We start from the raw sequence: 25,054 nt of genomic DNA, 5'->3' as shown, positions 1-25,054 counted from the left end.
AACATTACTGGTTATCATAGAAATGCAAATCAAAACCATAATGAGATACCATCTTACGTCATTCACAATGGTGATAATTAAAAAGTCAAGAAGCAACAGATGCTGGCAAGGCTGCGGATAGGGATGCTTTTACACTGCTGGTGGAAATGTAAATTAGTTCAACCATTGTAGAAGACCGTGTGGCATTCCTCAAAGACCTAGAACCAGAAATATCGACCCGGCAGTTCCATTACCGGGTATATACCCAAAGGAATATAAGTCATTCTGTTGTAAAGATGCATGCATGTGTATGTTCATTGCAGCACTATGCACAGTAGCAAAGACATGGAATCAACCCAAATGCCCATCAATGATAGATTGTATAAAGAAAATGTGGTACATATACACCATGAAATACTATGCAGTCATAAAAAGGAATGACATCTTGTCCTTTGCAGGGACATGGATGGAACTGGAAGCCATTATCCTCAAAAAACTAATGCAGGAACAGAAAACCAAACACTGCATGTTCTCACTTATAAGTGGGAGCTGAACAATGAGAATACATGGACACAGGGAAGGGAACCACACACATTGGGGCCCATTGGGGCCAGAAAGCCGAGGAGGGAGAGCATCAGGAAAAATAGCTAATGCACGCTGAGCTTAATACTTAGGTGATGGGTTGATAGATGCAGCAAACCACCATGTCCCACATTTACCTGTGTAACAAACCTGCACATTCTGCACATGTACTCAGGAACTTTAAATAAAATAAAATTTTTAAAAAAGTGAAAAAGAATAGTGTGGAATGTCATTATTAAAGAATTCCAGGACAGACTTAGCTGTATTAACTATGTCAGAACAGGATTGTTGAATGAATGAGCAAAGGAATGAATGAAAGAGTTACTAGCTCTACCCTAATCTTCAGTAACACTCTATACCCAGAGTAGCAATGTTTATTTAGCACAAGGTCCCCATTTTCAGAGCATATTGACACACTGGAGTTTATTCAGAGGAAACTGACCAGATAGTAACGGGACTTGAAACCACATCTGACAAGTGATGGTAGGGGACTGGTAATATTTAATTTAAGAAAGTAAAGACTTAGGGGAAAAATGCTAAAAGCTAAGAGTTACTGAGTGTTTACTCTAGGCCAGGCATTGTGTGAAGCCTTTTAATAGATTTCATATATTATGGTTAATAATGGAAAGGAAACATTTTATTTTGAGTTGCCCTGGAAGGCAGGACTAACAGTAGTCAGTGGAAACTGCAGAAAGATAACTCTGTTTATTAGAATGATGGCATTTCTATTCTCAAAGCTGCCCAACAATAGAAAGAGCTGCTTAGATATAATGATTTCCATGTTTTTGGAGGTGGGCAAACAGAGACTGGTGAAACTTTTCATGGACATATTTTAGAGAGGAATGAGTATTAAATGAAAGTATGGACCAGGTGAACTCTAAGACTTTTTTCAACCTTATTCTGTGAATCTATCATTTTCTTACAGTACAGCAATTCCATTTTTGGCCCCTAGTTCTGTGGCATGAGCCTTCAATGGTCAATGTTACTTCTAATTTAGTAGATCAGTTGTAGTGGATTCTGGTTTTGCATTCCTCCTGACAACTAAGACAAAACCCAGCAGGACTCAAAGTTTCAGGGATGGGTCACGTATTTTGTGAGTGCATCATTAGATATAATGGCAAAAAGAGCCTCTCTCACTTTCTCATTTGATCTCTAAACTCATGTACTCTGCATATGAGAGAAATAGCACCAAATATTCAGATTGCTTTTTCAAAGCATTGTAAATTTTCATTCTCGGTGTGAAACCTTCACATGTGAATAGCATTTATTTTTGTCTTTGTATTTAAATGCAGTTATTTATGTTTCTAAAATTCTCTGATTGCATTTATTTTGAGCTCTGTTATTGTTAATGAGAGTACACTTTGATCATCAGCCCACCAGTGCTTTTATGGCAATTAACATCACACCTTAAAAACTGGTTCTTAGTTGGGTGCCATAGTATGTGGCTGTAGTCACAGCTACTAAAGCAACTGAGGCAGGAAGATACCTTGAGCTCAGGAGTTCAAGACCAGCCTGGGGAACATAGCAAGACTCTGTTTCTAAAAAACAATAACAAACAAATAAAACACCTGGTTCTTGTGAATGGGTATAGAAAATGTTCATTTAAAACAACCAAAGAACAATGAAATTTTATAGCTTTAAAAATTAAATATCATATATTAACAGATGAGAAATTCAAGCTCAGAGAGATTAAATGACTTGCAGTAGTCACATGGCTAGTGGGAAATTTGAATGCCTGTCTTAATTCTTTATTCCACCCACTTACTGAGGCAATTATATGCTATATTCTTAGCAAGACCTTTTTCTTCTCCTTTGCCCTCTTCTACTCCTTCCCCCCTTCTCCTGTTTCTTCTTCTTCCCTTCCTTCAACTCTTCTTCGTCCTCCTAGCATGTAGAATATTCTTATACCGGTCACTCATATCTTTACTTACAGCCTGATTGGCATGTGACCAGAGTAGACAGTATCTAAGATTCCAAAATAGCATTTTCTTTACCAGTATCCTTAATCAAGTAGGCAAGAGTTCTAAGGAATCTTTTGTTCTTAATTCTGAGTTGCTCTTGGATCTCTACAGTGCCGCGTATGATGCTGTCCTTGACAGAAATGTGGCCATTAAGAAGCTCAGCAGACCCTTTCAGAACCAAACACATGCCAAGAGAGCGTACCGGGAGCTGGTCCTCATGAAGTGTGTGAACCATAAAAACGTGAGTTTTGTTATTTTTAAACTTCTGGCAGTGGGAGTTTGTGAGATTGGAAAAAGAAAATTTGTCTGTACTTGAGTAAGAAAGGCTTTCTTTGTTTTGCAATTCCTGCCTCTTAAGATTGTTTATCCTGCCAATATGCTACATTCGATTTCATTGTCCTCATGGTAGCTTTCTGCTTAAAAATCACCTAAAAACCATATGATGTGGAAGTGATGAATTTTATAAATATTTCCCTAGTTAGAAAATTTACCATATTTGGTTATCTTGCTCCAAATTGAGAGCTTCAAGAAAGAAACAAGACAAACAAAGCCAAAAGCCAGAAAAAAAAAACCCTACAAAGCACCATGCTACATTTCTTTATAATTTAGATTTAATTTAGATTTATAATTTAGATTTCATTGCCAACAGTTGAGTTTTATTCATGTTATCTCCTTTTTATTTCAGCTGTAGTCTGGTGGTGGCCTCTAATTGTTCAGTGAATTCACTGTGTGTTGACATCTTATTTTTTTCAGGGGTGGGCAAGCGTTTGCAAAGCACTTAAGCATGGGATCAAGAGCTTTTTCTCATTGGAACTCAGCTGGGTAGACCATTAAAGGACTTTCTTCACTTCAGAATCTAAGCTCCTTCAATCACAGGCCAAGATCTCTAGAATTCTTTCTGTGCTCCACTTCTTCTTAGTAAAGATAAATAGGAGATAATTCATTATTTTAATAACTTTTATTAATAAATAAATTATAATAAATACATAAAATATGTTTTAGATATAAATACATAATAATAAATTATAAATTGTTATAAATAAAATTTTATTTCCTTAAAAATCAAAAAATAACTTCATTACAAGTAAAATTATTCTAAAGTATAATAGCTATAATAACTCTCTACAAAATTCCTATGTATGAAAATTACACAGAACACATTACCAGTGCAGTTTTATAAACCAGGGATCTTGTCCTAATGCTCGCCATCTACCAGTGGCACTGAGAAGACACAAATGTGTTAGTATTAAGTTGAAAGATATTTGAAATGCAAATATGCAGATTCGGGCCCCATGACAGTATTTCTCTTTTCCTCTGTTACTCTACCCTGATGATTTTTTAATTCAGTCATTTGACATGTATGTGTTGAATGAATAAAATGTGCCAGAAACAGATCTAGATGGTGAAGAAAACAGACAAATCCCTGCCAATGTGGAGCTCATGCTCTATTGGCAAGAGCAAGGTGATTCACAATAAGACAGGTCAATGTGTAAAATGTCAGGTGATGATAAGTGCTATTAAGTAAGGCAAAGCAAAGAAGGAAAATTTAAAAATGCTGGTCAGTGTATGGTGGGATAGGTTTACCCTTTTAAATAGGCCAAGCAGCAAAGGCCTCACCAAGAAACTGAAATTTTATGAACTGCACACCCATATCTAATATGGCCATGCAACAAACATGAGACTTCTAGAAAGGAATATAGAAATGATAGAAAGGATGGTTCCTATGAAGAGTTATATACTAATTTGTTCTTTCAGTATGTTAAATACAGGTAAGTGCAAGATTAGCCACATGATCAATGCAATATATTCTGTTATACCAAGGAGGATGGAGCATAACATGGGCAATGAAAAATGGATGGATACAAGCAATGAATCAATTGTATGGAAAGTTTTCCAAACATGTATTTATATTTCCCCCATCCTAATTCCAGACCCTGTAATGCAATAGAATGTGGAGAAATGCTCACTTACTTGGTCAGTTTGAGAGAATAATACTTCCCATTCTTGACTGAAATGTTGGAGACTCATATTTATGAAGCCTAAAAAAGAGTTTCAGATTGCAGTGATAATTTATAAATAGCATCCCACCTGCTACCTTCCTTTTATGTGTGTATGTATGTATGCGGAAGTCTACAGAAACACATTTCTGGAACTTTTTATGAAGAGGAAATTCACTTAAGAACATAGAACTGTGTTAATACTGTGGAAAGCAAAGGAAGAGCAAAGTAATCCCATTAAATCTTTAATAACAGTGAAGAAAATCTGTTTAGAAAATACTTCTTTATGGTGTTAGTTTGGTCACCTGTTTTCTGTATTTCTTATCAACTGAAAATTAGATTAAAATTGTTATTTAAAAAAAAGAAAATAAATATTCAATTCTAGGAACTAGTGGGGCCTGACAAACATGGATTCACATCTGTGTGTCTCAAGATGCTGGAATAAAAGAACTGAGATTCCTGTCTGGAAACTGTTGAATTAAAATGGAAATTTTATAGCTGTGATAATCTCCTTCTACAGATGCACTTTTTAAATTGACTATTGGTAGGAATTAGAATTTATAAGAGAGCAAAGGAAGGATAGAGGAGAAATTCTCAAAGAGAAAAAGTGATAAAACAAGGTCATAGGAAAAGGGAAAATAAGAACATACAGTAGGGAATAGATCTTGATAAATTACCTTTTAAAACAATAAATCTTGATTTATTTAAAATTGTAATGCTATTTTCTAAATTTTTAAAATTATCTAGATTATTTGTTCACTAGGTGATCTGGGTTAGCATTTTTCCATTTGTAAGTAGTGTTCATGTGAATGTTTGTGTGGATGTAATGTGTGCTCTATACACAGTCTCTAATATTTTTGTTTGAACAAATATCAAAATGAAATAAATTACTTTATAAGATTGATAAAGTCCTAGAGAAACAGACCCACTGTATATGTTCCAATGAAAGGTGTACTTCATAGGCATTTTTCAACACTCACTAGCACTGAGTACACAGAATAACATGGCACTTTAATCACAAGTTATAAAGATAATTTTAAAACAATTTTATTTCTATACGAATATTCCACACTGCAAGGTTGCTTTAGAAGAGATGATCTTGTATTTTTAAAACTATATTACAACCATTGCCATATATATATATATACTGGAAAATATTGGATGGTACTGTGATTATTTTTTGTCAATAATTTCTCAATCAGTTAAAACTACGTGAGACATAAAACATTCCATAGAATTGAGTCAATTTCTCGGGTGTTCAAACTAATTTTGTTTTATGTTTATTACTCCATATGTCTTTATATCATTTATAAAGTTTACTGAAATTCATTGATTGATGCTTTGAAGCTGCTTAAATCTTGACTTTGTACTTATCTAATTTTTATAAAATAGTTGCAACTATCTTGTGAGTATAAGATTTTTATCTATATATTTTTATATTCATTTCCTACTGCCACGTTAGTACCAAATATTTAGCTGGAAGAACATTTTGAGTTATTGATGTATATACTCTACTTGGAAATGTGACAAGGGGTTTTTACAAAATTTGCTTATGCTGGAAGGTAGATTTTTTTACTAGCTAATATATAAAGTAAAGCAGGAAACAAAAAGCTTCTAACTGAATTTAGATAACTTTTAAATAATTTTCTATTAAATTCATCATTGATATCATCTAGAATGCACCTTTCCCCACACATATTATTGGAGCATTAGTTTAATATTTGAGTGTGAGGTAGAAGTAAAAAATATATATAAAGTAACAACACAAAAAAATCATGAAGTAGAACACGACTTTGTTCATTTGGAGAAGTATCCCCTTGCTAAGTCTCGCTGAGTGTTTTACTGCCACGTCTCTTCTCACACAGCATTTCTTCCTTTTTCGTTTAATCCCCCAAAGGCCCATATTCTGCCACGAGGAATCACACTTGAAAGCAGTGTAGCAATTCTGCATCTCTCTGACTCTTTCTTCTGCCCAAGAATTGAGCTTTTTAGCTGCATTATTAACCTGAAGACAGATCATCTGTTCTTTCTGAGCATACTTTTCTGTGTCCTCTGAGACAGCTCAAGACATTTTTCCAACTTCTCCATTTCTACCATAGCACTAGTGAGTGACTTTGAGTTGAAATAAAATTTAAAAATAATACATTCTCTCTCTTTTTTCTTTCTCTCTTTTCCTCTGTCCCTTCCACTCTCTTTCAGATTATTAGTTTATTAAATGTCTTCACACCCCAGAAAACGCTGGAGGAGTTCCAAGATGTGTAAGTAACAAAACTCATGAAGGAAGGGAGAGCACAGCACTCAGATAGCCCAAGGGAATATCACACACACACACATACAAACACACACACACACACACACACAGAGTTGAAATCCCTTGTACTGCTCAAAGAGAGGTAAGAGGTGGGGTCAAATGAAAGGGGTCCAGTGATAGGTAAAGAAGATTCTGTTTGTGGGGTTACTTCCTGAAAAGACATTCTGCCTCCTTTTGGCCTTGTGGCTTTATATACTTTGTTGTTCCACGCTCTTGGTCACTCAGGTAAGGCTTATTTATTTATGATTATTAATAGATTCCACGAGCTTTCTACAATGAGTTAATTTACTTGAAGAAATAGTAATAAGGCCAGGCATGGTGGCTCACACCTGTAATCCCAGCACTTTGGGAGGCCGAGGCAGGTGGATCACAAGGTCAGGAGATCAAGACCATCCTGGCCAACATGGTGAAACTCCACCTCTACTAAAAATACAAAAATTAGCCAGGTGTGGTGGCGTGCACCTGTAGTCCCAGCTATTCAGGAGGCTGAGGCAGGAGAATTGCTTGAACCCGGGAGACGGAGGTTGCAGTGAGCCGAGATCGCACCACTGCACTCCAGCCTGGGTGACGGAGTGAGACTCTGTCTCAAAACAAACAAACAAACAAAAATAGTAATAAAAGGGACGTGAAAATTATCTTTATTCTTTCGATCTTTGTAGTGTCATTGACTTTGTGCAAAGTCTACCCAGTAGTGACAACAGATGGAGGAGAGGAAGTGATTCCCTAGCACCTTGTCTTTAATACAGATACATTGAATTTAATGGAAGAAGCTGTCCTTAATTTTTTTCTTATCTGAAATTATAATACAAAAGATTTGAGGGAATGCAGAGGAAAGTGAAAGCAAAATTAAGGTAAAAAATCTATGGACACGAACCAGACACTAATAAATGCTTTTTCTACTAGCAACCTTGTGGTAGGGTTCGTATAGCTAACACATATGCAATACCTGGAAATTCTCAAAGTCTTGATTCAGTCAAAGGCAGAGCTAAGAAGTTCAGAAGACTTACAGAGTTAGGAGAGAATTCTGACTAAATCAAAGGACTTCATAGATCTTGCGATCTGGAACTAACACTGTGGATTTACCCTTCTAGTTACTTAGTAATGGAACTGATGGATGCCAACTTATGTCAAGTGATTCAGATGGAATTAGACCACGAGCGAATGTCTTACCTGCTGTACCAAATGTTGTGTGGCATTAAGCACCTCCATTCTGCTGGAATTATTCACAGGGTAAGAACACCTCTAGGATTACAATTCAAATGCTTTAAGAGGAAGAGTAACTGTAGATTATTTTCTTTATACAGGGGGCATTGGTCAAATATAATATACTTCCTCATTTCTTTGATACTAGAATTAGCACCTAGTTCACTAATTGTAGAAGGAAATTCTAGTTATATTGTAGCTGAGTTTGTTCAATGTTATGTTTTGGCTCATTGAGATGCAGCTTCTTAGAAGCCTCATGCTTTCAGCTCCTTGATTGGCAGAAGTCATATGTGCAACTGAAATAATACAATTCATTTCCATAGTTTGTTTCTGGCAGCATAAAGACAGCTTCCCTGATCTGTTCTTCTGTCAGGCCTAGAAATGATATATATGTTGAAAGATTTATGTTGTCCTAAGGAGAAACCTAACAGAGGACAATAAATGATATATTTTTTTTTTCTAAAACCTCTTCCCAAGATTAGCGTAAATTGTGAAAATGATAATACAATTATTTTCTGGGATTAAAAAACTTTCCAAAAACTAATAGTTAACTTATTTGTAGCAGTAATCATTTGCCTTATTTAGGGCTCTGTAGGCAAGGGGGACCTCATCAGCGCTACTGCAAAATGGCTATGTTGATTGAGTCAATGGAAATAACATTTCACTTGATACTGGCTTTTAATTTTTTCCCTTATCCTTATTGTTAGGATTTAAAACCAAGTAACATTGTAGTCAAGTCTGATTGCACATTGAAAATCCTGGACTTTGGACTGGCCAGGACAGCAGGCACAAGCTTCATGATGACTCCATATGTGGTGACACGTTATTACAGAGCCCCTGAGGTCATCCTGGGGATGGGCTACAAGGAGAACGGTAGGGATGCTTCGGGAGAGCAGCGTCAAAACCATGAATAAAACGGGTGCACGTTGTAGATAGCTAAGGGGAATGTTCTCTTTCATGTACATGCTTTTATAAAGTAGGGCTGCCAGATAGCATATTCAGGTTTTTTTTTTTAATACTACTGGTAAGAAACACTCATTAAAAATGTGAAGGATGTTATTGAGAAGTCAGTTTTGCTAGAAGAGCACTAAATGTTAATAGTGAAAAAGAATTGTAAATGGAGTCTGATTAAATAGTCAAGTGGATGCTGATTAGCACACGTGCCTAGATATTGAGAAAAATTGCTATTTGGGTTGCAGCTCAGCTAAGCGTGAGTGTGAAAGCAAGAAGGAATCTACCACATTTGGCCATGTGGCTTTTATGTCGTATCTCAGACTGATGGCTGTAGTTCTAGAAAAAGACAAGCAAAAAAGTGACACAAATCCTTGGAGTGAAAATCTTCACAGACAACTTTGAAATAATCCAAATTATTTAAACTGAATAAGAATTTCTGAAATAATTTAAGCTGCTCTGTAAGAAATATTTAGAGTAGCAATTGCCTAATAAATCCTTATATATTCCAAAAATCGTAAAAAAGGAAAATGTCAAATTTGACACTACTGCTTTCATAAAGAAAACTTAATTTTCATGAACACTTTAAAATGAAGGCTATGGAAGGAATCTTAAAAATGTATTACAATTGAGTGTAGTAGATTAAAACTAAGGATTTATTAAATATCTGTTAGAAAGCATTGCAATGTATTATTTTGATGAGACTATATATTACAAGTAATGCACCATATTGAAAACATATTCAATATACTTAGGAATTAAAATAGTTTTTAATTAGGATTGTATATGTATTCAATGTATCTTTAATATTTATTTTTATATTCTATTTAGTTTTTAGCAGTCTATATTAATAAGTTTTATAAAAATAATCAGTGTATTTTTATGTACAGGTGCTACAGGGTACTTTTGTGAAAATTCCCTGGCCACTGAAGTTTACAGAAACTTCTTTGTATACTCTTAGATTAGAAGACAGATAATGTATGTACGCATTTATACAGAGGAAGTTAAAAAGTCACCTCTTACGAAGGTCAGGTTCACCCTGGTGGGCAATATCGGAGTTCTGGTACCTTTTGACTCAGAAGAGATGAATCTAGCCCTCCTTGCTAGGCAATACCACATCTAATTTATTCAGAAAAGAAAACATTTTTATACTTTCTTCACAAGTTATTTTTAAAAAGTCAAAAGAGAAACAAAGTCAAGAATCAAGAATGTACAGGAGACTGGGGGGTGGGGCAGTCTGAATTTGCCTATTTGGGCTTTCAGATCTTGGCACTGCAAATAGCTGGTATTAAAATCCCTTTCCCTTCCCTCACTAGAAGGAATTGCAAGTTGCTGCCTTAGGTTTTTGACTTTTCTAAGTCCATGGAGGAGGACTGCCTAGCACCCTGGTGCTGCCCTCCCACCAATGGGAGGAAGGTTATCATGCAGAAAAAACCTGCTTGCTCCCACATCAGGCATGCCCTGCTGTCCCCTGCACCAAGCGCTGCCTTCCTTCCCCACGGAACAATTCGGCCAAATGATTCTGCCCAAAAGTTCCCTTTGTTCATAATAAAAAGCAAATTGGAAAGGGGTAAAGATTGGTAGGAGAAGGCAAAGTATGTATTCCTAACAAGTTTGACAATTTGGAAATAAATATATGTACATAACAATTTTTAACATCTTTAATACTTTTTTCACTTTCCTTCCAGATGACTCCTTTATACATGTGCTAATTCATCATATGTCTTTTTTCTTGAAATATTTCAAATGGAAACTAAAACTGATGTTTATTTACAAGAATAAACTTCTGAAGGAAAAGCTAAGTCTCAAATACCAGGAATTCCAATTCTTTTGCCTCTAAACCATGGTTCCAGTCATTTCCTGGTTTATTGGATTTGGTTGAATTTATCTTGCTTTGCCCCCGCCCCCTGGCCCCCTGAAAAAAAGGTGGTCTCTTGTTGCCCTGTTCTCTGTAACTGAATAGAATAGAAAATGAAAATAGCCACCTCTACAAGTTAATATTGTTTTCTTACATCCAGAAAATGACACAGAAGACCCATTGGTGGCTTTTAGCTGTCACCTGCCATGGAGATACTTTTGGTTTAGCTATTGCTTTTCTCAGTCACCAATGTCACTACTTTGTGGCACTACTGAGAGGCAATGTAAGGCACCAAAAAGTAATGGTTTTTTAAACAGTAATTTGAGTTCTCATACTAGACACTGTTTATGTAATAGCATAGTGCTGGTTTGAATTCACCTTTTGGCCAACTTTTGGTGGGAGGTGAAAATTGTACTTTTAATCAAACTGTTCTTTTTCCTCCTCCTTCAGAAGTCAATTATCTTAGTTAACTTTACTTTCCTCCCTTTTCTTCACTACCCTCTCTCTCCTGTTCTAGTGGATATATGGTCTGTGGGATGCATTATGGGAGAAATGGTTCGCCACAAAATCCTCTTTCCAGGAAGGGACTGTATCCTTGTACCTTTTGCTACAGCTTTACCTGTTTTGTTCTCTCTCCCTTTTAAACACATAATGATTTTACCAGGAGAGTAAAGATAGAAGCAAAAAGTTGGGTAAGTGGTGTTATTGTAATAAAAAAGTGATAATTTCTATAATCTGACCAGTACTGAAGACTACCTACCACAATGATTTCTTTTAATTAAATTTCAATGGGCTTTTTTCTTCTAAAATTACTTTCTTGCCTGCAACTAAAAATAGAAATGCTATTTTTATTTAATAACAGAGGCCACCATATCCCAAATGATTAAAATATATTTACCTTTATAACTAGCAAAATAAGTCACTATTTGCAAGTCATTTTCCATCTCCTTTCTAAAACTATTTTGTGCTTCTACAATATTTAGGCATAATAATTGCTCTCCTTGCTGACGTTCTAAGCTTCTGTCTATGGCTTCGTTGATTTAAATTACTCTTGACACTAAATCAAGTCTTTAACAGGTCAATATAGCATATCTTCCTCAAAACATGAACTTCTGCATTTAAAAATTGTAATTATTTTTCAAGTTGCTAGTGGTCAGGTGAGTTTAATGTAGACTTCTCCCACCTGACTTGGAGATGTGACATAGACATACATACTTGTTTTCCTAACTAAATTTATAATTTCATAAAGCAATTTGGATTTAAGTTCTACTACTGAGTCCTGCAATAGAGTCCATCAGAAATTTCCTGTAGAGCTATCTATGATTTGGAATTATCAAATGAACTGATACATTTCTTAAATGGCCAAAAATTCACTCTCTAGTAAAGGTCCAGATTTGTGTTTGTAATATATAGACAATAAAGTTTACATATAATAGTAGAATATACTTTTAAAAATACAAAAATACCTTACTACAAATACTAGTGCAAATCTAAGTACAATCACAATTGACAACTTTAACAATTATAATACAGGATTGAATTTAGTATATTTATTACATATGGATGTTTTGGAAATTGGCAATAACCATGTGACCCATAACTCTATTAACCATTCTATTTGATTGATAAGAAAGTTTTATTAAGGAATCCTTTTATTATGTAAGAAAGGTTATAATTTTTATTTAGGTGTTTAAAAAGTCCAATAGTAAAAAACAAAAACAAAAAAAACTGACTCAACAAGAAGCGAGTACCATAATAAGCTTGTATTTAGGTAGGTATTTATTCATTCTGCTGGATATTAATGAGATAGTCTCTAAATTCCACTAGTAATGTAAGAGTGATGACATATTCTAGAACTGCACTGTCTAGTAGGTAGCCACTAGCCACATGTGGTTATTCAGCACTTGAAATTAGAGCTAGTCTAAATTGAAATGTGTTTTGTGTGTAAAATGCATACCAGATTTTGAAGATATTTTTAAAAGCATGTAAAATATATTATTCATAATCTTATATAGATTGTGTTAAGGTGATAGCATTATGAATATATTGGGTTAAATATATATACCTGTTTTTTATTTTTTTGAATGTGGACATTAAACTTAAAACTACATATATGATTGGCATTTGTGACTGTCATTTTTCTATTGGACAGTGCTGGTCTAGAAGATAAGAAAACCACATGGCAACCACTTATTTATAACCAATCTTAAGGTCTTGAATCTCTGTTTGCTCCATGTTCCTTTCCTACCTACAGTGTGAAGTATCATTTTCACCATTAGATTTCATATGGCTACTTAGGAAAATTTATTTCACTTCACTTATCTATAGTTTGGGGATTAATTATATACCTAATATAGTTTATTCGAACAATATTATAGTGCACATTCATATTTAAATGTGCTGACTTTATTCAAAAGTAGGAATTATTTTCTTTATGCTTTTGCCTTTGGTATATAATACACTTTAGACAAAAAAGGAACCTCTCAATCAATACTCAGAGTGAAGTTGCACAGCCACATCTCTCTAAAGCACTTGTCAGTGGAAAGCAAAAAGCCACAGGATTTCTTATTTCCGTGTGACATTTTTTTTACATGTCACTTGATTTCACGTAGCGAGGTTGTTCTCTGAGATCTTATTTAGCTCTTCAGGCATTTATGAGGATTGCTTTTCTTCTATTTTGACAGTATTAAATTTAAAAGCCAATAAAAGAGAAAAAAAGCAAAATGTTTTAAACTCAATCTAACCCTTCAGAAAAACAAACAAACAAAAAAACAAAAACAAAGCACCATATTGATAATTTTATTTTCTTTAAAAAATTTTTCTCTTGGAGGCGCCCCCCACCCCGACCTTTTTTATCCTAGTTTGTTTTAGAAAAATTTTTGGAGCTGAAATTAAATTGTGTGAAAATTAATACATAACATTTATATCCTTGATATGTATGAACCTAGACATTTAAATAATCTCTAAGACAGATAATATAGATTATAATAAAGGTTTGCATTTATTATATAAAGTATGTATTTCTTTATCTCAAGTCATGATTACATAGTACAGCAGTCTTTGATAGCCTAGTGCCATATGTGATAATGACCCTGCATGTGGACCTAAAAGTTAAAAAAAATTGCATAAAGACACCTACAATGGAAAGCCTTTTGCTTAAGTTAAATTTTACCAAAAAATGAGTAGATATTTTCCAATGAAATAGGTTAGAAAAAATGTTTCCTTTTTGAAAATGTTTCCATTTAGATTTCTTAGCCCCTTTTACCTATAATTAAAATAATAACAATGTTTAAAGTTATGGTTACATTTAAAAAATAAACCTATAGAAATCTCAGTTAAACAATGTGCTTTGTTAATTTTGAGTGGAATTGTTTTATTAATCTTTAAATGAAATTATTATCATTTTATGCACCGGACTTCCTACCAACAACTAAGCAGTCAGATAACCTCTCAAACTATGACTATCAGACACAAGGCTGAGGGCTGATTCAAGTTATTTATCGGCAGAAGAATTACACAATTTTAAGCATATTGAAATTACTCTAACATTTATTGGAAGAAATATCAAAGCTAAGTATGTGCTAATTGATACCTTGACTACTTCCAAGACTCTGCAGAAATTTCAAAAAACAATCAGAGGTTCTCATGTCTTTCACCTAGAATTATTCAGAGTAATTTATATTAAATTACTTTGAGGCTGAAAAGTGATGTGATAATACTATCATAATAATAAACATTTTTCTTCTCTCTTCACAGAACTTTTAAACTTGAACTCTAAGCAAAAATAGTAAAATGTCTTGACAAATCAGAGAATCTTATGAAATTGTCATTGATGACTGAAGTTTAACTACTTTCCCACATTCAAACTATCTTTGCATTTTGAGAAACATCGTGGGGGTTTCTTGGTGGTCAATATGATCTAGATGATATCACAGGGAATTGTCTTGGTTACTAAATTAGAATGTTGGCAAAATAAACAAAATTGAACAAAATAAACTACATATTTGCTTTTCCACTTAGTAGTTTGCTAATTACTTTAATATCCAGAGGATCACTTCTTAATACTTATTTTTCTTGTGTAAAGTGTTTCTTAATTATGCATACACTATCATACACTTAATTTTCACTATAGTTTTATGATTAAAACATTTCATAGCATATATTTTTATATAATGTAGTTTATTTGACCATTATAATGCACATTCATATTTAAATGTATTACTAAACATTCTTAAACCCATGCTGACTTTCAAGTTAGAGAGTATTAAATAGGCCAAGTCCATTATTTTTTTTATGTAGTCCAAAGAACAGATAAAAGAAATCGATGACTTTAGCTTCACTCAGATTTTGTTCCTTTCAATAAAATTTACAGGAAAGCAGCTTTACGATGCTCCTTAGAAGTTTTTTCTAAGAACTATCCAGTCATTCACTGCCTCCACCACCCCAAACCCCAACCAGGACATGCCATCTTGTTAATTATCAAAGACTCCTATAGTCCCAGTATAATTTTCATGAGTCCTTTCCTCAAACCTGCTTCTTTTAGATACATTCTTCAACCTTATTTTTTCCATTCTACTTCAAATGATAGCACCTTCTTTGAGCAAACCCTGTGATGTTCCTTTATCTAAGTTCTTGGCCAATATTCTCTGGATATAAAGTTAAAGACAGGTATACTGCATGCATTTGAAAATTCTAGACCTCAAGTATATTATATCCAAAGCTAACAGCTGGACTGCTAAAATAGCTCCTCTTGCCTTTTCCTCTGAAGAACAGAAAATTACGATTAGAATGAAAGAGATATACATATAACCTTGCCAAGGAGCAAAGTTATTAAGGAATAGGTAAATGGTTTTCCAAAAGTATGTTTGAAGAAATAAGAAAAACACCCTCGAATTAACTGAATGCTATATCTTTTTAAAGTTTGAATATGAATATTAGGAAGGATCAAAGTAAAATGAACAAAATTTTGTGGTTACAGATTGTTATATCCATCTAGCACAGAGATATTTTAAAATTCTTCTTACCTCTTTGAAATAATAGTGCTTAATTCCTAATAAACTTTTGCAACTAACAACTTACTATATAGTCTAACTCTGTTTCTTAGAATTAAGACAATACAGGGTTATTTCAAACAATATAAAATTTATGGCTTTAAATAAAGTTAGGATGAAAAAATTTAGTGGGCATTCTTTCAAATCTATAAGCAAATTACATGTAATTATAAATAAATATTTAAAAATAAAATTATTATTTGAATTTGTTTAAAAGAATACATTTTTACCACTAGTGTGCCTGCTAACTCTTCTCTTTTGTTATTATTTTATGAAAATGTGGGACAGGGTTCAGCAAAATGGGAGCTGGAGATTCTGAGGTTGTAAAGAAATAAAAGCAAGTTTAATAGGTAGACTCAAAGAGAAAGTCTTTTTCTGATTTCCTGGCATTGCAATATTTAGCATTAAGTTCTGTGAATTGCTGCTTATTTTTCTTACTTAGATTCACGTGTGCAAAATATGTACATTCTTAGTTTATTTATGTATGTCAGTAGTCTTTTAGAATTCTATCTTTGAACTGAAGTTTAGTACAAGGTCGTTTTGTTAAATAACTAAATTTATGACTTAGTTAACTAATTTTAAAGAAATGTTCTAATTTTATAACTGATAACTTTATAACTTATAATTTTTATAAAATTATAACAATTTTCAAAGAAATGTTCTGATTTTAGAAAACTATATTAAATTTTCTTGCTATTGTGTGTTGAGTCATTCGTTGAGAGAAAATTTGTCTAAATTCTACACTAAATGAAAATACTTAGGTGTGTTAAGGAGAAGTCTCAGAAATTGTGATAAAAGAGTTACGTAATCCCCTAGAGAGGAAACATTCTCCAGGATAGAAGCACACATAGTCCAAAAATTATTTAATTGTGGATCATAATTTAAGCTATTAGATGGAGTGTGGAAGTAGCAATATAGTTCTTTATTTATTTAGATTTAACTTCCAGGGCTTACATTATATCATTTTTATCTCTTGGTTAGAAGTAGAAGAAAGATCATTTATTATAAGCTAATTTCTGGCAAATAATATGACATGAGATTTTCAGAGGTTCTCATTCTGAAAATTAACCATATTTTGGTAACACCAAAATTTACTCAACATTTCTTCTAAGGAAAGTGACTCAGCATCTGAGTGTTACAATTGCAAGTGAATCTGCCTTCTGCCTATGGGAATGATAGAATGATGATGGAAGAATGTGATGAATCAGAATTTTAAAAGCCAACAGAATTCTAACTTGGCAGCATTAGGGTACAGAACTCTTACAGAGACCCAGATGCTGCATCAGATTTTCTCAGAAAGCATAAAATGCAGTTTCCAACAGTGATTGAATTTGCTAATTACTTCTAAGGTCTATGCACAGTCCCTATTCATTGTAATACCTGACAATTTCATAAAATAATCTATTCTTAACTTGATTAGCAATATATATACATATCACTAATATGTTCAAATACATATTGTATTAGTATGTTTATGTATCCTAATATAGAGATATTAGCAGAGGGAAGGCTTACTACTACTACTTTCCTGTTCAATAAGAGTTGGTATCAAATTCTTTTATTATACATTTTCTGTTAGTGGAGATGGCAAATTCATGAAGTTTGGTACAATGAGTTTATCTTGAGCTATAATCCTGTCTTGAGTACATAAAAATCTATATAAATTTACGTGCATATATTCAATTTTTATAATTCAAGATAACAGAGCTTATCATTTCTAGGCACAAGGCTTAGCATTTTGGTAGCATAGATATAAATATTCTCTAGGAATAGTGAATGGTGAGTAAAGTTAAAATGGGAATTAGAAAGATTTCCAGGATATTATCACCCAGAAAGATATATTAAAATAAAGAAAATGAAATTCAATATGTACATCAGAATTTCAGATCTAGAGCCTATATCTCTGCATTATTTTTATGCAAAAGCTTTGTGATCTATTAAATCTATTTTGAGTTCTGCCCATGAAGATATATTTTAAATAAATGTTCTTCTTTTACATTGGAATATCTCCCAGATCCCCCACACCAAAAAGAGAACTGTGAGATATACCAGTTATTAATACCAGTTATTAAATCAACAACTGGGCCGGGCATGGTGGCTCACGCCTGTAATCCCAGCACTTTGGGAGGCCGAGGCAGGTGGATCACAAGGTCAGGAGATCGAGACCATCCTGGCCAACATGGTGAAACCCCACTTCTACTAAAAATACAAAAATTAGCTGGGCGTGGCAGCGTGTGCCTGTAATCCCAGCTACTAGGGAGGCTGATGCAAGAGAATCACTTAACCCAGGAGGCAGAAGTTGCAGTGAGCCAAGATTGCGCCACTGCAATCCAGTCTGGTGACAGAGCTAGACACTGGCTCAAAAAAAAAAAAAAAAAAAAAAATTAACAACTGTATAGAACCAACTGGTGCTAAAGCAACATAGAGACCAGAATTTAATTTAAGCCATCTGTTGTTATTGTTGTTGCTGTTGTTTAAAGGCATATGAAGAACGGCAAAAAAAAAAAAAAAAAAAAAAAAAAAAAAATCAAGGGATTTTAGCCTGAAAGATAAAATTGGCCAGTTTTAGGAGAGGAATGGTTAGGGATTACAGGTTATAGTTACATACTTTAAGGTTCTTATTTGGATGAGGAAACACAGTAGTTCCTGTTTACATAGTGAAGAGAAGTTCCATAGAGTCAATGTGAATCAATATGCAGGATGCCTTTCTAAGTGGTTTCAACAATAAAATAGATTGCCTAGTTAGTGGTGAGATTCCTCCATTGGAGAGATTTCTTTATTATAGATGTAAATATATAATATAATTATGTAAATTTAAAATAGATAAACCTTTTCCAAAGATATTTAATTCCCAAATATAATTTTAATATATTATTTAATACATGATGATTTGATACATAAATAATATTTATTGGGGACTTGCTATGTACCAGGCAGTTGTGCAAGGATCTTTATCAGACATAACTTTTTCAAGTCTTTTATAAAACTCTACATAATAAATACAGCTTATCATCAATATTTTAGAGGATAAAATTGAGGTTTAGAGAGAAGTAACCTGGCCAAGGTCACATAGTTGGAAAGTAATAGAATTGGTTCTCTAGCAGAAAAAGATGAATATATCTGCCAGAGATATTGTAAAAAACAATTTTATACTAAATGAGAAATAGAAATCGATGTTTCCTAAGTCCCAGACAGGTTAATGGCAGAAACAATTTTTTTTCTAAATATGTGAATGGAGACAGGCAAGAGAAAACACTGCATATTGAGATTTTTGGTCTCAATGTTTTTTGTATATCTCTTCCACAATATCTATAAAATACAGATATATCATAAATAGCAATTTAGTCAAACTGGTCTCTTTGGACAGTATGATAGGAATACGTGGAATTTAAAAATAAATGTTTTCAGTTTTTTTCTTTAATCAAAGATTTCTCAATACCACCCTGTTGTGAGACGGATATTACCTGAAATTACAAACACGTTAATAATAAAGGGATGCACAACTGTTTGCTCTATCTTTCCCTGATATTTCTGCATGTCAGTTGCTTTCCTAAACTGGAAGCAAAACAAATTTGCTTCTTTGGGTATGCTTATCACCTTCAAAGCCGTAACCATTTCTTTGCAGTGATCACTTTGTTTAGGTGTTAAATCAAACAATGGAAACTTTGAGTTTAACCCGAGTGAGATTTTCACATTGGAATGAATCTCATGAGGATCTCTTTAAGGTCACTGCCAAATTACAAGATGTAATTTGAAAAGTAAGTGGAGCAAAATTATATTGTGCTGCTATCTTAATGCCTTTCCCTATTTGCTCCCCCCCAGCATCCCTAATTCTTCTTGTTTGTTTCTCCCCCCACAAGAATGCCCTCTCTTTCTGACTTTTAAGTAGAACAAGTGAGTAACCAAGTATAGTTCAAGAGAGAGATTTCACTTTCTTGCTTCACCCTTTCCTATTTTGCCCCTCCCTGTGTGCACTCTGCCCTGGCTTCCTGGTTTTAAGTTCTGGATGATACTTGGCAATAACAGAGAGACCATTATAATTTCACCTTGAATTCCAGGTTTCTTTTGATTCACAGTCTCAGAAGAAGTATCAGCTCTTTAGTCATGTTGTTTATTTCACACTGAGCCATCCCATTTTGAAAGGCAGAGTTTCTTATGATTATAAGGCCACTGTGTTTATAAGAATAAGACAAGGCTTCCTGCTGAGAAACATGCTCCTTTGATGAGAGTCAATGAAACTAAGACAACATATTCTGAAACATTCATTCTTGAACTGGCTTTTCACTTCTGGAACTGTATTTATATTTATAAATAAGGGTAAATGTGTTTTATAAAAGAAACTCTTTTGAGGTTGCTGGCAGCTCAGCTTTTCTTTTTTCTTTTTTCAAATATGTATACAAGAGTAAAAAAGAAACTGATTTGCATATTAACACTATCTAGAATAATTTATGATAAAAATCAGTAGGATTCTAGTAAATGAATGCAAATTAGACCTTTTAAATCAAAACCTAAATTAATCATTGAGTTATAATTGCAAAGTAATATTATTCTACATTAGGTAGCATTGGGTAGTGTTGTTATTTCAGTTATATGACAGAAAAGGGCCTTGACAGCCTGTGTTCTCCCCTTTCCACCATTTAAAATGCTAATGATCATGCCACTGGCCTCTCATCCAGTCAATGAAAAGTCAGACTATTGCTCTATGGCATGAGTAGCCCAGTGTTTTCATTTATTTGTTGTTCTATTCCTGTGTTCTTGTTTATCTTCATTTCATTTTTGTTTTCAGTTGACATGTGGTCAGTAGGGTGCATCATGGGAGAAATGATAAAAGGTGCAGTGCTGTTTCCTGGCACTGATCGTATCCTTCTTAGCAGCCAGTGGTATCTATGGGTGTCACTCTCAATTAATTCCCTTTTGTCTCAAATGCAGTACTGCTTATGGTATTTGTTCACTGTCCTTAGAGAGTTTCTGTGAGACTCAATGTCAAATATTTACAAGCTGGCATTATGGCAGAGTAACTTTGTCTCCTAGTAAGATCTTATGTGGATAATACAGTAACAAATATGAAAGAGTCAACCTGATATCAAAAGGTCTGCCTTAATTCAGTTCTACCAAACTGATAACATTGAGTACTCTTCTTTCTTGTTTTTGTCGTTGTAGATGTTTCAAAATTAAGATATATTTATAGCTAGACAGTAAATAACAAAGTCTTTCAGTTCTAAGACTGAAGATTTATACTTTGATATAATGAGAAATATTCATTTGGCATGGAAATTTTTACCAGATTCATGTTACTCCACAAATACTAATTGGTTTATTTTAACATATATTCAGAGAGCATGGATGTGAATTTCATTTTACAATTGATCAAGTTTTTCTAAAATTATTTTTCTTATTCACTCCATTTATGGGAATAATAACTCCAATTCCTTCTCTTATTTTCTGCATATTATTAACAAGTGAAATAATTAAAACCTCATTAATAATGGTTATATAAAATATCTGAAGAAATACATTGAAATCACTTGAATAAGTAAAAGTGATTCTCTCTTAAGCAGCAAATAATTAACAAGTAAAGATCAAGACCAGATATGGTAGCTCATGCCTGTAACCCCCAACACTTTGGGAGGCTGAAGTGGAAGGATCACTTGAGCCCAGGAGTTTGAGACCAGCCTAGGCAACAGAGCAAGACCCCTGTCTCTACAAAAAGCAAAAATAAAAAATTTAGCCGGGCACAGTGAAAGTCCCTGTAGTCTCAGCAACGAAGAAACTAGCTGGGAGCATAGCTTGAGCCCCCAGTGGCAAAGCTGCAGTGAGCAGTGATAGTGGTGCTGCACTGCAGCCTAGGTAGGCAACAGAGTGAGACCCTGTCTCTAAACAAACAAACAAACAAACAAACAAACAAAAAGATTCCAGAGGTTCTGCAGTATTAAATAGATACGAATAGTGTGTGATTAGTGATTAGTATATGGATGTGTCATGGGTCCTAGCATCAGGCTTAAAAATAAGTTACTCCCTTAGTTAAATATCCCTCTACACTTAGTCACTTATGAAAGTTTTATGTCTTTATCCTACTAAAGGGAAAACCTCTGCTTTAATAACACACTTCAAAAATAAAATTGAGCCTATAATAATGGGGTTTTAATGTGTAATTAGACTAAATCTAATTAGTAATATAGTGCATCCATACCATATTATGATTAGCCATTTGCGTTGTTTCTAATATCTACATTACAATTTTTTATCAAATGACTACAATGTAATGTACACACTTGAGGATTAATATTTATATCTGGTTTTACATATATGAATATATATATGGTTTCATACATATATTTTCTGTACATATTAAAAGAAAAAGTTCTGGAAATGACTGAATTAGGCACTCAATTTTTGTTGGAAGAACGGACAAAATACTTTAGTTAAAAATAAAGTTACACTGTTTTTACTTCTGATTATTCTTAGTAAAAACTTTTTTCTAATCTTCTGTTTGACACACATTTTAAAAAGTCTTTCTGTCTATATTGCTGTTTTGTCTTCTAAATATACATTTTATTAAATGACATTTATAATTTACCACATCAACGTTAATGCCGTTTGAAACTAGCTGGCTTTATAAAAACTGAATTCCTTCAGATTTCTTAAAAATCAGGGGGGATTTAAAAAAACAGGACTACTTTTATTCCCAATGAATTATAAACTTGTGTTTGGCCTTTGGGCATGAATATGAAATTGTCTTTAAGTTTTGGCTGATTTTAGATAATTTGATGAAAATAGACTCAATTTGTTAACTTAGTACTCTTTGCTTTTCCAGAAGTTCATTGTGGTTGAATAATTGGTGACTAAAATGAATATTTGCCACCTGCAAATTAAAATGAGTTTTATGATCTTCGTTATGTTTCTATTAAGAAAAATTAAAACAGATTTCTACAACTGAATTACCAAATACAATTTAACATTTTTTAGAATAGCTTCTTGGGAAAAGTTGCTTGTGTGTCATTTTTTAACTTGGGTGTCAAGATTCCTTGTAAACAATGCTTTAGGGTTCTGGTAATGTGGCAGTATCCCATTCAAAGCCCTTGATATTTGGATATGAAGTCCTTTATGGAGCTCTTGTATGGGGACATATTTGTAAATTTCTTGGAGGATAAGTAGGAATCATTTTCTAAAGTATGTCTTCTGATTGTGGGCTGTGGTCTCAATGATTTCAAACATGTTGGTTAAAGTTTTAAATCAGTCTTAAAGCAAACAAATTTTGAACACTGAATATCAAATAATTAACCTCTTAATGTATAAGACATTACTGATTTAAAAAATTCTGTTATTAGAAATGAGTTATCTGAAAATACAATAAAATTATACCTAAATCTATTAGTTAAATAGAGACATTAAAATAGAGCTGGAGATATGCCGTATTATAATGTATACCTATATAGTACATTATAAGGAGTTATGTTATTTTTAGTCAATATATCCTCATTTACATAAAAGCATTCTCAAAACAATGATTTCTAAAAGCTCTTGGAATATGAGCTATGCATAACTTTTTTTAATTTTTAATTTTTCTGGGTACATAATAGCTGTGTATATTTATGGGGCACATGAGATGTTTTGATACAGGCATGCAATGCATAATAATCACATCATGGAAGGTGGAATATCCACTCCCTCAAGTATTTATCCTTTGTGTTACTAACAATTCAATTATACTCTTTTAGTTATTTTAAAATGTACAATTAAATTCTTATTTACTATAGTCACCCTGTTGTGCTACCAAATACTAGATCTTATTAATTCTTTCTAACTTTTTATTTTAGCCATTAACCATCCCCACCCACCACCTCCTCTGCTATCCTTTCCAGCCTCTGGTAACCATCCTTCTACTGTCTATCTCGATGAATTCAATTGTTTTGATTTTTTTAATTAATTTGAATTTTAAGTTCCAGGGTACATATGCAGGATATGCAGGTTTGTTACATAGGTAAACGTGTACCATGCTGGTTTGCTGCACCTATCAACCCATTACCTAGGTATTAAGCCCAGCGTGCATTAGCTAGTTTTCCTAATGCTCTCCCTCCACCCACCCAGCTCCCCCGACAAGCCCCAGTGTGTATTATTCCCTTCCCTGTGTCCATGTGTTCTCATTGTTCATCTCCCACTTGTAAATGAGAACATGCAGTGTTTGTCTCTCTGTGCCTCACTTATTTCACTTAACATTTTTAAATGTAGCACATTTTCTTTATCCGTTCATCTGTTGATGGATGCTTAGGTTGCTTCCAAATCTTGGCTATCGTCAACAGTGCTGCAACAAACACGGCAATGCAGATATCTCTTCGATATACTGATTTCCTTTCTTTTGTTTATATACCCAGCAGTGGGATTGCCAGATCATATGGTAGCTCTATTTTTAGTTTTTTGAGGAACCACAGAACTGTTCTCCTAGTTATTATGATAATTTACACTTCCAGGAATGTACAAGGGTTCCCTTTTCTCCACATCTTCACCAGCATTTGTTGTTGCCTGTTTTTGGATATAAGCCATTTTAACCGGGGTGAGATGATATCTCATTGTAGTTTTGATTTGCATTTCTCTAATGATCAGTGATGTTGAGCACTTTTTCATAAGCCTGTTTGTCATTTGCATATCTTCTTCTGAGAAATGTCTATTTAAATCTTTTGCCCATTTTTAATCAGATTATTAGATTTTTTTCCTATAGTGTTGTTTGAGCTCCCTATATATTCTGATTATTAATTCCTTGTCAGATGAGTAGTTTGCAAATATTTTCTCTCATTCTGTAGGTTGTCTCTTCACTTTGTTGATTGTTTTCTTTGCTGTGCAGAAGTTTTTAGCTTGATATGATCCCATTTGTCCATTTTTGCTTTGGTTGCTTGTGTTTGGGAGGTATTACTCAAGGAATTTTTGCCCTGACCACTGTCCTAGAAAATTTCCCCAATGATTTCTTAAAGAAGATTGATAATTTGAGGCCTTATATTTATGTCTTTAATTCATTTTGATTGGATTTTTATATATGGTGAGAGATAGGGATCTAGTTTTATTCTTCTGCATGTGGATATCCAGTTTTTCCACACCATTTATTAAAGGGACTGTCTTTTCCCCAGTGTACGTTCTTGGCACCTTTGTTGAAAATGAGTTCAGTGTAG

General features: G+C 33.6%; 1 protein-coding gene across 17 annotated transcripts in view; it reads left to right on the top strand.

Annotated features, from left to right (window-relative positions):
• MAPK10 (mitogen-activated protein kinase 10) overlaps positions 1-25,054 on the top strand; it is a 587,630-nt gene that overhangs the window by 491,225 nt on the left and 71,351 nt on the right. For 14 of the 17 annotated variants that reach the window (XR_008524135.1, XR_008524134.2, XM_054553380.1 and 11 more), the window contains 5 exon segments: positions 2,634-2,763; positions 6,719-6,777; positions 7,922-8,060; positions 8,741-8,906; positions 11,360-11,431. Coding sequence is in view for 15 of the 17 variants with exons in the window: in XM_054553380.1 (XP_054409355.1) it covers positions 2,634-2,763; positions 6,719-6,777; positions 7,922-8,060; positions 8,741-8,906; positions 11,360-11,431 (566 nt within the window). In the remaining 2 variants the exon portion in view is untranslated. 17 annotated transcript variants of the gene reach the window in all.

Source organism: Pongo abelii, chromosome 3 (genome assembly GCF_028885655.2).
Source record: "Pongo abelii isolate AG06213 chromosome 3, NHGRI_mPonAbe1-v2.0_pri, whole genome shotgun sequence".
In the NCBI taxonomy this organism is placed as follows: domain Eukaryota; kingdom Metazoa; phylum Chordata; class Mammalia; order Primates; family Hominidae; genus Pongo; species Pongo abelii.
This window is presented reverse-complemented; position numbering and strand designations above follow the sequence as displayed.